The 14,634-nt window shown below is 46.6% G+C and overlaps 1 protein-coding gene across 6 annotated transcripts in view; it reads left to right on the top strand.

Moving 5' to 3' along the window:
• syt2a (synaptotagmin IIa) overlaps positions 1-14,634 on the top strand; it is a 43,102-nt gene that overhangs the window by 22,470 nt on the left and 5,998 nt on the right. For 4 of the 6 annotated variants that reach the window (XM_057041669.1, XM_057041673.1, XM_057041671.1 and 1 more), the window contains 7 exons: positions 8,124-8,339; positions 8,641-8,801; positions 12,513-12,650; positions 12,758-12,925; positions 13,342-13,509; positions 13,804-13,921; positions 14,206-14,339. In XM_057041669.1, coding sequence (XP_056897649.1) covers positions 8,144-8,339; positions 8,641-8,801; positions 12,513-12,650; positions 12,758-12,925; positions 13,342-13,509; positions 13,804-13,921; positions 14,206-14,339 — 1,083 coding nt within the window. In that variant the 5' untranslated portion in view covers positions 8,124-8,143. Of the gene's footprint in view, positions 1-201; positions 429-8,123; positions 8,340-8,640; positions 8,802-12,512; positions 12,651-12,757; positions 12,926-13,341; positions 13,510-13,803; positions 13,922-14,205; positions 14,340-14,634 lie in introns of those variants that run through there. The other 2 variants (XM_057041670.1, XM_057041674.1) reach the window with 2 other exon arrangements.

Raw genomic sequence — 14,634 nt, 5'->3', positions numbered from 1 at the left:
GGTGGGGGGGTACTGCTGCATACGGCACCTTGTGAGCAGCATCGCAAATTTGGCTGGGTGGTGAGAGCCCGAGTGGACCGGAGAGAAGGGGGATGAAGAGATGGTGAAAGGGAAAAGGAGAAATAGGGGGGGATCCTCTCAGTGACAGGGATAGAAGGAGTAGAGAGAGGAGGAGGGGATTGGGAGAAACAGAGGTGGGGGTAGTCACAGAATGAGTGAGCGCGTGTGTGTGTGTGTACGTGAGAGTGTGTGGGAGAACAAGTAGTGCTGCAGTGGAAACAGTACGAGGAGGACTGCAGTTTCTGATGCTGATGGGAGCGCAGCCGAGGGACGGTCGCGAGGCATCGTAACATCAACCCCAAGTGCCTTCCTCCGGTGAATGGGCCAGTCTGTTTGGAGAAAACAGTTACGGAATTACGACAGAGCCGGTAAGGCTGTTTTTCAACTCCCTCCGCAGCATCGATTGAGCTCCTTCTTTGAGGGATCTGGTGTAGAGTTAGAGGAGACGCCGCTTTGGCCGACCCGTTTTGCAGGCTGTATCCCACTTTGTGCCTCCCGTTTGTTAGTTTAAGCATGCACAGGAGCAGGTGCTGCGTGCACGTCGCCGTCCTCCGCATGGGCTTCCAAACTTTAATACCGGCTCATTTATAAGCATCCGTGAAAGGAACACAGGGAATTTCTTTAATCGCTGGGGAGGGGTGCTCACTGATGAAACAAACAAAAAAGCACAGCAAAAACGCGGCGTGCTGCCTTCACAGACCACAATCAGACAATCACGAGCCCTGATTGTCTTGATCTTCGGAGGAGGAGCAGCCAGCAGGAGCTGCGACCTGGCTGTATAGACAGTGGAGGGTGGGGATTTTATAAAGTGCTGCAGGATGCTTTTTTTCTCTGTTCCTTCTGTCTCTCATGGGACACGGAGCAAAAGCGGCACCGAGGTGACTGAAGCAAGGACAAAATCTATCCTGGACGCACTGTACCTCCGTCATGCACAACAGAGTTCAAAAGATCCTTCAGAATGGAAATGTTAATGAAGCATCTCTGCAGGAAAGACTTATTTTAATGTCACCGAGTCTCATTTAAACCCAACCATTAGATGGAGCGTCACATGACCTGTGTGGTTTCACAAGTATAGTAAACAAAGTGTGTAAGATGTAAAGAGGCTAATTTTATGTGTGTGCTCTGAGTGCAGATATCTGATGCCGAGCATGCTCTGCTGATTGTTGTTTTTAATATCTGGCTCTAAAACATTCAGGCATGCTCATTAAGTCTGCACCTCAGGCTGCTGCTCCCATCCATTCCCACAATGGAAAATATGTCGTTTCATACATACCCGGAAAATGAGATGCTTTGAATTTATCCCCCCCCTCCCGCCGTTTGGCTCCCACCACGACTGCAGCGAGGGCCCAGATGATTGAACTGTTGAGGAGGCTTATTGTATCAGCCTGGAGTGTCGCTGGAGTCGGTGTACCGTGTACCCACGTCACCCTGGTGTTGCACATGTTGACGGATGTTTAACCATGGACCCGGGGGAGGAGATAGAGATCTGTTTTCTGGCACATTTTCACCACTCTAATGGCAGCGGGTCAGCTGTTGGCAGCTTCTCACTCCAGGTGAAACCTGAAGCTTCCCGTCCTGGCCTCAGGCCATTTGACGGCGTGTCGCTGGCAGGCGATGGCGGCGTTAAACGGCCAGTCGCTGTCAACAGTCACAGCAACCCTGACGTGCCGCTTCTTAATCTTCACAGGGAAACGGCCCTTTTTCCGAGTTTTGCAGCATTTTGTTGTCAAACACGGTGGGAATCTGCGGCGGTCGCGGCGCGGGGCAACGCGGCGCCGTGGAGAATGAGGGACAACATTTTCAGCGCGTTTCATCATGCTCAGCTCAAGTTTGTGTAACGCCTACAAAGTCGCAGCAAAAGCCTCCAGATTTAGGACAGCGTTTTCATTTTTTAGCGGTTTGACACGCTGGAAACAAAACACACTTCTACGCTTTCCGGATGAAAGAGATGGAAATTTTCAAAGGGTTTCACGTTGTCACGGCCGACAGCACTTATCTTCACGTGGCACAAACACTAGAAGCACGAGAGCTCCGAACTGATGATGTTTTATCTGCTTTGAATGCAAACAGCGTCCAATCTTTCATCCTAAAAACAGGCAGCTGATTTCTGCTCAACAAGCTGAATTGTCATCTCAGAACTGCGTCTGCTGGTCTAGAAACCCTCTCAAACCCCCTTTCACCAGTTATTATAGACAGTTTCCCAGGAGATTATGCACTTAAACATCTCACAGCTTCCATCTAAAGAGTGTAGCCTATCTCCACCCCGGCAGGACCTCTGTCCTTTTTCGCCTTTCCTGCTCAGAGAATCACATGCAGATTGGGTCACTGTCTCAGTGACAGCATGATTAATCGACCTATCGGGGGACAGGGAAAGGGGCTGGGCTCGGGGGAGGGGGGACGTTTGGCAACTGGTTGTAAATGATCCCCGCCGCTCCTCGCTCAGCATTCAGACCTCGGCTCCTCCCATCAGCCTCAGAGGTCCCTCCTGATAGCAGCTGAGTCACCTCCAGCCGCAGGTGAGAATGAGCATTGTCTTATCTGCAGAAGGAATGAGCCTCTCTGGAGCACCCTCTCCGGCCTGAGCGAGGTCGTTAGCAGAATGATGCGCATGGCTTTCTGACGTTCTTATCGCTTCGGCTGCTCTCAGATCTGCAGGGATTTCCCGTTGTTGACAAAGTGACTTCAGTTGCCACGAAGACCCCTTTGATGGATGGTTGCCGTCGCTCCTCGTCGTCCTTGTGGAGTTCAGGATTCAAAGCTTTTGTGCACATCTGAGGACGGATGCCAGGTTCTGATAAATGTTAGTCTAAGAGTTAAACACAAACCACGGCGTTGAGCACCAAAATTCATTCGATTTAAAACCACACGTGAGAGAGTGGTGCAAGAATGCGTCCTCCACCAAACACCTACACACCCACTGGCTCAATGTCAAGATTCACAACATATAGGCTGCTGAGAAGTGCTACTTTATAGGGAAGGCCCACAGAGACTAGACATTCATTGTTATATGTCACTGGTGACAGATGGGATCATCGGAACGTAGGACCTGGTGCGGTTGTCAGATGGAATTTTAATATATAGAGACATCTGCTGGTCGCAGTGTCTATAAATACAATGGGAATACGTAGAGCTATGGTGCAGTCGGCTACATCAGATCTGAGGTCAGTGTTTTGGTTCTATCCATTAACAATGCAGATTTCAGATCCAGATATAATTTTATGTATATCCAGTAATTTTATTCATTGAATGTCCAGTTCTCTGCCATTGAAATGAATTTTCCAGCTCATAAACCTAAATAAACTCTTAGGGTTTCGCGCGGCACCTCGTCCCGGCGTGGTAAATCGGCGGCACAGGCGTCACTTTTCTCCTGATAATTCTATTGAAACTTGACCAAAATGAGAGCTTTAAAACTGTGGGAGCCCCAAGTCCATTTCAGCAGGGGTAAATTACCATGAAGTAGCAGGAGTTTAGGAGCAAAGCTGCACATTATCTCTAATTGAAAGAATTCCACCGTCTCGGCTAAGCTACAGCTCCCCAAACAGTAATGCTCTATCTGATGGATCTAATAAAACATTATGCATCGTGCACCCGACGTCTCAATTTGGAAGAAGAACAACACGGCGTGCCTAACAACACACAGGTGCAGTTTCTATAACGTACGATGTGCACCCTCTGACTAATAGGTTAAAAAAAAGAGCACTTGGATGGTTATTAAAGTGAAAGCTGCACAGGATGCACAGCTAGTTCAGCTGGAGGCCAAACTCTCCACCCACACATAACCTATGATGTGACAGATGGCGGGGGCCTCAGTGGGGCCTCATGATTGCGCTGCGTCTTAGACCCAAGTGGCCTGATGGCCTGTGACAACCAGGCAGCCATTGCTGTTGTTTTTCCCTCAAACGCAGCAACCTTTCCACGGTGCCGAATATTCAATACTTAATTTGCCGCCCGGCTGCCTCTGACTGTTGCCCCGGGCTGCGGTCACATGACCCCCCTTGACCAGTTATGCACCCGGTCACAGAAGTCGTTTCCAAAGATGTTTGTTGCTGCTGAAACATTTGCCCGCATGACATTAATATGGATGAAAATATAAGAAATTCACCAGACACACATGAATACACGCGTAGATTGGCCACGAGCAGACAGCTGCTTGGACCGCAGCGGTGGCAAGTTGTCGAGACCAGAGAGGGAAGAAAGGAGCATCTGGCTGTAGGTAGTTAATTAACTGCTGTTTTGAGCAATTGTTGTGGTGTAATGAATCAGCTTCATGGCTTCTGCTCACTCTCCCCAGATCGGAGCCCCGATTGTCCAAACTTTGGGTAGTTCCTGTTGTCAGGCCGCAATCAGCCGGTCGGCACGTGCACGATGGAAGCGTCGTGTTGTGGTGTAAGTGGGACCAAGGACATGTAGTTATTATCATTAGTTTGATGGGTGGGAGGTAATTAAGGATGAGCTTTTAGCCTGCGGACATATTTGAGCGTTGCTGAGTGACTCATATTTTCTCTAATGATGATGAACCAAGTGAATGATTTGATTGTCCATTAGTGTGCAGGAATATGTTTTAAATTTTGTCCTACTTATCTTATTTGTCTCTAATATCCAGGGAGGCCGCATAATTACCTCCAACAGGTGTGGACTGGCCTGTTTAACACACCATTGTGGTCAAACTGCTCGTTGACAAGAGAAAAGTGCTGCTGCTGCATCGTTCAGCTCCGTTTCAGGTGCCTCTTGTCTGTAATTCCATCATAAAAACAGCCTCAATAGTGCTTTCAACGCGCCAGAACCCAAATAAAGGCAGCTTTATGCACAAAGTCCGTGCCCGAGGTAAACTGAAGGTGCCATAGATCTAAAGCTCTCCAACCTGTCCCAGTTATTAAATGCATTTCCTCAAGCCCATTAGGGTTTTATATTCTGGTACCTGTGGTGAAACGACAATCCGCCAACGCAAGGAGGGAGAAAACGGCACATACTGCACGAGTTTGTTCATTTGCTCGTCGCAGCGAGGTATCTGCACATTCGCGGAGAGGAAATAACTACAGCGGCGAAGGCCGGGCCCCGTTTACAAGCTTGAGCACGCTGAGCACTCAGTGATATCTCCTGATGATGGAGTTCTGCTTCAGCAGCTCGACTCTGCGGTCTCAAATAGCCAGACGATGCTATATGGACCTGTCCAACCTGGCAACTCACGCGAGCCGGAGATCGTAATACAAATGTACGCGAGCTATTTTAGGGTTGTTGCCAAATGAAATCAGACGTAGACGGGGTAGATAACCTCCAGATGGGAAATCAACTCTCCTGTGTATCCGGATCAAGTCTGCACCGGAAACGAGGCGTAAGATCAACTAGCAATAATCAAGCATGATTTAGCAACACGTGTACAGTGTTGACCGTCAGCCAGAGATTAGTTCGATTTTCATCTGTTTGAATAGACGGATAGAACAGATTAAGATCGTTTAACTGAAGCACGAGCAGCAGATCAGCATCTGCAGCAGTACCTTTTAAACAGTGAAACCACCTGTCCGGACTAAAGTTTAAGAAGTTTAAGTAAATTTTGAGTCAAATCTGTTTCGATTCTCCATGTTGCAGCGGCGATGAAAGTGCTTGATCCCAATCCAGCTCAGACTAGGGTGTTTAGTGATAAGGGCCGGATCGTGACCGCATGCTGTAACTGCACCACTCGGGGGCCCTGGAGACGAGCCAGATGAGCTCATTCTGATGAGTCCAGAGCAAACGAACGGGGAGGTGAAGCTAACAACATTAGGCTGTAATCTTCCCAGTACAGCCATTCTTTGTTGCGAGCTAGCTAACAGACCATCTTCTCTGAGGTAATAAGAATCCGGCCATGAGGGAGATTTAATCTCGCGATATGGAGATTAAATCACTGACCTTCCTGTTCGAAGCCTACTGAGATATTAGTCCGGCAAACGATATATTTTGGCATCTCTGATTACGCACCGTTCAGGTTCCCTCTGATTTATCAGCGCCTCGATACGGTGACGGCACTGGCCAGTCTGAAATATCACATCCGATGTTTGATGGATCACAGTGAACTTTGCGACTGACACTGGTATTCCTCAGAGGACGACTGTGAAAGATGTCGTTTATGAGAGGCTTGATGGCGGAGTCTAACGCCCCAGTTGTCAAACACTTTGGGTTTCACGAGGTGTCAAAAAGTGACGCTTTTGATTGATGTCTGGAGCCACTTCGCAAACGAAAGCATCAATTTTTGACGGCCTGGCGACACAACATCTTGCACATTCGCTCTTTATTAACTGAATTTGCTCAATTTTCATTTTTCACCAGTGGGTGAAAGTTTCCATCTGGTCGGTAAAGCACGATACCTCAACATCTGTCCCGAATTTTCCACGTATTTATGGATCCCAGATGATGTATCCGATGCCTTTGGCACTTCTCTAACTTGCTGCTGAAGCTGACATTTTCTGTATATTATTGAACGGTTTTGTGACAGCTAGCTATTCGATGACATCATTTATCATGGCACGTATAAATAAACAAACAAATGAATGCTAGCATCGCCTCAAAGGGATGAAAAATGATCAGCTCGCTGAGCTGCTTTTGTTTCGTTATATACTCAATGAAGCAGCAACGTCTTATTAAACGCAATTTCATCTATTTTCTTGACGCGCGCTTTATGTTGATGTCTCGTGCATTAAGGCTTCATCAGTTGGGGATTGTATTTGAAAGCGAGTAAAGATGTGGCAGCGTACTGTATTGCGGTTAATTTGTCAGGGGCGAGTAGCCATTAAGAGCTGCCCATGAAGTGGCCGTAATAACTGTTGTAAATTAGCAGTCTGCGTCCTCTCTGCCCGTCCTCACTGCTGCCCTCCGAGGTGATAAAACGCCCGAGCACGTGCCCGTGAATGTTAAGCTAAGTGCTCTCTCTCGCGCCAACTTGGGGGGGCAAACAGGATGAAATGCACATAAAGGTGAAAGCAGGCGCTTTTAACGGCGAGACAATATCAACTGTGGCGTGCAGAGTGGGGACGGCGGGCTGCCATTTTCCCGAGCAAATCACGTTGAAGCGATCAGTCCTCTTTCTGAGTGATATCAACAGTGGGTCTGATATCTGTCAAATTATTTCAGATTTCAGGCCTCGGTCTTCGTAGTAGCAGCATAAGTTATTTACAGATGCGTATTTTGAGAGGCATAAACAGATTCTGGGCAGTGAATAATATAAGCTTATCCTTTCGGCAGCCTCCCTCAACTGAATCATTTATAGGCAGCAATAAATAGACGCCGATTCGTTCTCCGTCTGCAGTTTTTGCCGACATCTTTTTTTCTACGACTTTGATGAAATCAGCAGCAGAATCCTCTCGTGTTTGCCGTCTCTCTCCCCATTCTGAAGGTAGTTCTTGGACCAATCACTCATCGGGGGGGGTTCTGTCGTGCTTGTCGCACTTGTGATTTCTGGGACTGTTAAGAGCTCTGACTCAACGCCGGTTTGACCCGAGGAAACATGGCTGCAGGATGGATTGTGGCTGTTCATTTTGTTCCCGTCCATGAGTAAACGTGTCTCCTGGCTCTGGTGGTCTGTTTACAGGGCACCAGCCAGGCCGAGGACATTTGCGGTGTGATGAAATTTAAGTAACTCTAAAGGTCTGGAATTACATTCTGCATCATTTCTCTCCAGTTGGATGTCAGTTTGGTTTGTTTTTTTCCATAATTTTTGCTATTTTCCTTTTATTGTGTTTTCTTTCTCAGGTCCCTAGTCGATTTTCACTGTTTACACGATGTTTTATTTGTATTATTTCCTGCCCTTATTCTCTCTTGGCACCGAGGTTGTTGTCTTTTTCATTAAGTTGATCTAATATAGGGAAGGTTTTTACTTTAATTTTACTGTTTTATTGTTATTCAATAAACCTCACTCTTATCCTGCTGCCATCTAGTTGAAGAAACAAGGACATTTGCATTATCTTTCAGCAATTTCATTTGCAAAAGTATCAAATAAATATATTATCGAAAAGTCAGTGATGTTTGGATACGTGTGTGTTTGTCTGAGGGCGGCTTTTCCTTAATGTGCTCTCCCCAACTTTTTTCTCCAGGGACCCCGTGTGCAGCCTAAATGCCGAAGTGGAACTTGTTCAAGCACCAGACAACGCCCATGGTTGCTGCCAAGCCGACGGGGGCCAGTGCCTTGACTGTGACCCCAGCCCCCGTTGCATTAGTCTCGGCGGAAAACTCCACCGAACCTGTCAACAAGAACGATGCCTTCGACGAGATCAAAAACAAATTCCTGAATGAAATCGACAAGATTCCTTGTGAGTCCTGAGCAAACACTTAAACCTGATCAGATGATTTGAATTAATGTGACACAGCAATTATTTTGGAATCCGATTGTCTGGTTCGCCACCGGCATTGACAGTCTTATAATGTCTTTATTCAGTATTGATCACTGGCTGCCCTTCCTAATGGCTGAGAAATCCAATTTTCCCTCTTTCTAATTGCTAAGCTAGCACCTTCCACTGAATGTATTTAGCCCCAGACAGGAAGTGAGCCGAGGGACGGACCAGCCAAATGTCACAGTGTGTGTTTTCCCCTCTCGTCTTTGCACTGTCGCAGTGCCGTCCTGGGCCATCATCGCCATCGCCGTGGTCGCTGCTTTACTCATCGTGACGTGCTGCTTCTGCATCGTGAAGAAATGCTGTTGCAAGAAGAAGAAGAACAAGAAGGGCAAGAAGGGGAAGGGTGACATGGGAATGAAGAACCTGAAGGGAGGAGAGGTAAGTTCCACCAGTGGAGGCCGCCTCACCGGCGAGGAAATTTACAACCTGCGTTGTAGAAGAAGGAAAATGAGGCCAAATGCTCATGTTTATGAGGCTATTATATAACAGATTACAGTATAGCTTTGCTTAACATCGGGAGAAAGCCTATAGAAGCTTTTTTTCTGACTTCTTTCATTACGTAAAAATGCTCCAGAACAGCGTTTTCCTATTATATGACCACCAATAATAATAATAATAATTGAAATGTATTTTTTTTAACTGATCCATGGATTTCTATGGATATTTTTCAGGTGCTTATTGTCTTAGTTCATCATGTTTTAATTTTTCTCTTTAATTTATTTTTGTCTTATTCAGTATACCTGTCATGAGTGTTATTGTCCATTTCTCTCATTTGGTGTTTGTGACAGGGGAAAATGACAGCACTAGCGGTGTTTCGAATGGCGTTGTGGTCAGGGCTCACGATTGTTGTCTTCCCACACCCACAATTGATGATCTGGCAAAGTGCTAGCTAGAACTTCATCGGGTTTCACACGGAAGAGCCCTGCTACCACGAAATCTGGCTTTGTGAACGCGGAGGCATCCCAATCTGTCATTTTCCTCTTTTTGACAGTGTAGCTGACTGCATTTGCTGTGATGATCTTTCTTTGGTGTCTGCTGTGAGTTCAATCTCTGCCTCTGTCTCTGCTCTCCTCCTTCCTGCTTTGTGTCTTATGTGTGCTCCGTGTATCATGACTGTGGTGGACTTCTCTTGCTACGGTAGGTCTGACAGCACGCGGCGCCCCTCTCTGGCCACTCTGTGTAAGCGCAGACCCGGGCAGGGGGGGAGCGGTGTGGTGGTGTGGGAGGGCTGGGCTTGGATGGGTTGGATTGCGGTGATGATGACAATGAGTGCTTTGGCTTCTTCAGTTTTTTTGTTTTTTTTAATGCAAGCTTAGGCGCTGCGGGTGCTTGAGGAATCGATGAGAGTGATTAAGCTGCTTCGCAAAAATCCACAGAACTGACATGCCGCACCAACTGCTCTGTCTTGAAAACCCAGTTTTGTCTTGATTTTATTTTTGCCAAAAAAAAAAAAGGATTCATGAATATGTATTTTAGTGGACATGGTTTGAAATGAATATGGATCTCATCCTACTGTTGAGCCTTTGAATGACGAGTGCACTCAGCAAATCACTAGAGCTCACTAACATGCATGTGCAAGGAGCAAGCTGGAGTTTGTCCGATCGTGGCCGAGTCTCGACTCAACTGGCAGCTTTGAGCATGTTTCCACCGTAACCAAAACCAGACCAGCCAGTGAATTCACCCGCTCTGCAAACACATGTGGAAACGTGCTCAGAGTTGCCGCGACCGATGAAGCCGTATGTGCACGACAAACCGCAGCGTGCGCTCTTGCAGTAGGTACCATTGAATGGCCACAACTTGACTTGGGAGTAACGTTCCTGGATGACCCATGCTGCTGACACACGCAGCGACGCTCCGTCCTCTTTCCCTGAAGTGCTTTGGCTTCAGTGAGGCAAAATGGTAGGCTAGCAAATGTTTGCCCACATTTTCTGGCTCGATTTCGATGATTCACCGTAAAAGCCGTGCAGTTTAAATGCATTTCATGGTGAAAAAAAAAAATCCCCTCAGTAATGACTGTAAGGGCACCAGAAAAATACAGAGACTCAGAACTTTTTCTCACTACATGTGTGCAGACATAATTTTCCACAGAGGATTAAGCACAACTTTTATCCTAAATATAGGTAATTCATTTGCAAAGGAACCTGGATTCTGCATTGTGCGGTCTGGCATGCTTGAATGAAAAAGCATTTTCGCACATTAAAGATAAAGAATGCCGCATACTGTAGACGCTATGTGCTCATGAATACAGTATGTTGGTGAGAGGAGGGCAGATTTAAGCATGCTCGAGAGCCCGTGTGCATGTAAGAACGTGTGAGTGTGTGTGTGAGTGATGTGCGTCATGTATGGGTGTGACTTGTTCCTCTTCCAGCTCAGCAGTGAGTAGCTGGATCCTGCAGTTTTACGAAGACATCAGTGTTTATCAAGAAGACAGCCATAGGAAGGGAAATGAGATAGGATCCAGCTTCCACATTAATAAAATCTGGACTCACATTAGATCAGTCACCACTGAATCTGAGGCCGTGGAAGCCTGCGGAGTCACTGAGTCCGATTTTAATGTGAACAGGGAAGTCGTGACTTAGCTTCAAGCCCAATGGGCAGTCAGTGAAGGGCAGAATTGGATTTCTACATAACGAAGAGTCACAGTGGTTCTTTTGAGAAAATCAAGTGGAAAATCTGGATTTTCGATAAGAAAAGGGAAGATACGATTAAAACCAGTCAGTTGCAATAACAGTAGTTAACTGTTTTTAATGTGTGTGACATTTAGATGTCAGGAAAGGATAAATATTATAACAGGAGCTGGAGTAGCAGCTATTCATCAGACATATTTGGTGGGAAGACATCTGCGTGCGGCTAGTTTGGGAGAAAAGTCTGAGGAATTACTGCGTCAGTAGTTCGACTGAATTGCATCTGTAGCTCCGCTCCGTCCTTCATTCCTGTCACGGAGGACGCTTGGCTTCCTGTGACAACATTTTAGAATTGTAAATACAGTAAACAGCCGTGCGGTGCAAGGGTTGGTGGGTGGGAAAAACCGCTCCTTCAAGTGCTTGAGTTGGAATATTTTCCTCTGCGTGAGGCTTCTCTGTCACACATTTTTAGTTGTTTTAAAAGCCCTCGTATGGCTGCAGGAGTCAGATTTACGTTGACGTGTGACAGTGATTAAGCTTTTTCGACACGTTTCTTCTTGGTTGCTCCAGGTTGTTTATTATTCTGAAAAAACCCTAATCGGTTTCCTGCAGCAGTAAAACGATTATACCGCCTTGCCGAGCAAAACGCACCCGGTTTCCTGCTTTGCAAAGCTGCATTTCCCAAGAAAGTTTGGATAAGGTTAGAAAAATGATGATTTGAAACCCACTAAGGCCCCATAAACAACAGAAAATGACATAAATAACACATCAACTGTTGAAATTGAACCAGCATCTGTGATTCTAGCCACTTTTGAGCTATTTTGTAAGAATAAAAACAACTGACAACACGAATGAAAAAAACATCAGACCATAATCATTTGAGCAAGATCTGCAGTCCCACCTCTGAAAACATTTTAGTTTCATTCTGAAGCATCAAATGTAACAGAAACTCCAACATGAGCCCCTTCACCCATCTTAATTCCCTCTATTTTAAACATGGCATTAAATATCAGCTGATGATTTTCTCTCACTCTTTCTTAAAGTTCGGACTCCAAATCTTTCCTTTCATATATTTCACTTATTTTCTTTTTGAATTTGGCATATGGCAGGATATTGTCAGGCATATCTGTCAAGATATCCGACTGATCTTTTTATCTTTTTGCCTCATTCTCACTGTCCCCTCGCTTTGTGTCTCACCATCTCAAACTTGTATGGGGGGAAAACACGCATAAGGGTTGAATAATAAGAGAAAACAGCACATGGCGTCAACAGGAAATGTGAAATCAAGTCAGGTTGCAACTGTGGCCATCGATGAACAGAATGCACTAGTAACACCGGGTGAGGTCAGGCGGGTAAGTGGCAGGTAGGTGCTGTGACTAACCCGACGGCTGACGGCTGAGGTTTAGCGTTTAGCAGAGCCGTCTCCTCACAACGGACCTCTCACTCGTCCCTTCTGTCTTTGCAGAAACAACAGGAGGATGACGATGAGGAGGACGACGTGGAGCCGGGCCTGACCGGAGACGAGAAGGAGGAAGAGGTGAAGGAGAAAGAGAAGCTGGGGAAGCTGCAGTACTCCATTGATTACGACTTCCAGGAGAACAAGGCAAGCCGTCAAAATACCTTCAGAGATGGATTCTAACCAGTAGTAGTGAGCAGAGTGAAGCTTTCTGTCAGGTGATTCTCAAAGCTCTCCCTTCTCTCTCTCCCCAGCTGGCCGTGGGAATCCTGCAAGCCGCCGATCTTCTCTCCATGGACAGCGGCGGCACCTCGGACCCGTACGTGAAGGTCTTCGTCCTCCCTGACAAGAAGAAGAAGTATGACACGAAGGTTCACAAGAAGACGCTCAACCCCGTCTTCAATGAGACCTTTTCTTTCAAGGTGAGCAGAAACGTCTCGGTTCAAACTAGACCTCCGTGCTGGTGTTTAATGTTGATTCCTTATACATTCACCTCGGCAAAGGCCTTTTGGACTTCAAACCCCTCCTCGCCGTGACAATTTGTAGCAAGGAGAATGTCATGGCGAATCAAATTAAAGGGGACCGCCGCCTTTGAGGCACCTTGCCTGCTGACGCAGCTTAGCAAAAATATAAAACAATTCAAGCTGCTTCTCCCGGTCAAAGTCAGGTCGGTTGTGCTGAGGCTGCGTCCTGTTAAATGAGGCGATTTTCAGCCCCCGGGACAAAGTCAGAGCCCACATCGGCGTCTGGTTTGGATCAGATGTGCACGCTAAACGTGCGATGTGTCAAAACCCTCCTGAAGGCTGCACGCCTGACCGGAATGGCTTTTGAATTCCAGATTCCGTTCCAAGAGATGGGCGGGAAGACTCTGGTCATGTCAGTTTATGACTTTGATCGCTTCTCCAAACACGACGTCATCGGGGAGATTAAAATACCCATGAACACCCTTGACCTGGCCAAACCCATCGAGGAGTGGAGAGACCTGGACAGCGCGGATCAAGAAGAGGTGAGAATGGCTCTTTTCATGCACTATTCCCACTGACGTGCGCGGAATTATGTTTTTTCCCCCCAAAGCTTTGGGCCAGAATTGATTTGTCTGTGTTTAAAATATTCAATTCAACATGGTCACAACAACACAAAGCAACTTATCGCACCTTTGAAATGAAGAAGAAAAAGCCCCAAAACAAACACATTAGTAGTTCAACACAGTGTGCACGAATGCATGAAACATTAGAGGAAAATGCAGCTTCTGCCACAGACTCATATTAATGCTCCCCCCTCGGGGCCTTTGTGCTCACAGCCGGAGAAGCTGGGTGACATTTGCATCTCTCTACGTTACGTGCCCACTGCTGGCAAACTTACCATCTGCATTCTGGAGGCCAAGAACCTGAAGAAAATGGATGTGGGCGGTTTATCAGGTACGCACCAAACCCGGCCTCAACATCACAATAGCGGGTAATTCTCATGTTCGTGGTTCCAGAGGTGACACTTGAAATGTGGAAGCCTGTAGTGCGACTGCGGTGTATAACGGAGTGTGTCTGGAGGCAACGCCATGAGGCTGTTCCTGCTCCGCTCACATGCTGACACTGCAGCACTTAGCGTGCACTACCGCCCCCATCCGTATCTCCCCGTTGGCCCCATCTGTCGGTTCACCGAGGAACTGCAGCCGAGGTTGGCGCCTGATCAAAGGTCTCTGTTTCAGATCCCTACGTGAAAATCAACCTGCTGCAGAACGGAAAGAGACTCAAGAAGAAGAAGACGACAGTGAAGAAGAACACTTTGAATCCGTATTACAATGAGTCCTTCAGCTTTGAGATTCCTCTGGAGCAAATGCAGGTAGAGTCAGAGTCATGATTCACAAACCTGAGCACGAAAAGGGCCAAATGAAAATGCTCTTTGTTAATCTTAAAACAGGAAATATGCACCACTCAGCAAAGTTCATGTTTTATTTTTTGATTTCTTTTCTTTATGTTAACATAATGGATAGTAATTAGACTAGGAATTACAACATAAACCTGCTTCTTTTTATTATTGCTACTTCATTAGCACAAAAAATTGGGCTTTAATTAATCCATCAACAGCTTTCACTTTTACAGAATTTACTCATGCCTCTATGGTGCAGTTAGGGCTC

The sequence above is a fragment of the Takifugu flavidus genome, chromosome 8 (assembly GCF_003711565.1).
Source record: "Takifugu flavidus isolate HTHZ2018 chromosome 8, ASM371156v2, whole genome shotgun sequence".
Classification (NCBI taxonomy): Eukaryota; Metazoa; Chordata; class Actinopteri; order Tetraodontiformes; family Tetraodontidae; genus Takifugu; species Takifugu flavidus.
Note: the sequence above shows the minus strand (reverse complement) of the source record. Positions and strands in the feature narration are given on the sequence as shown.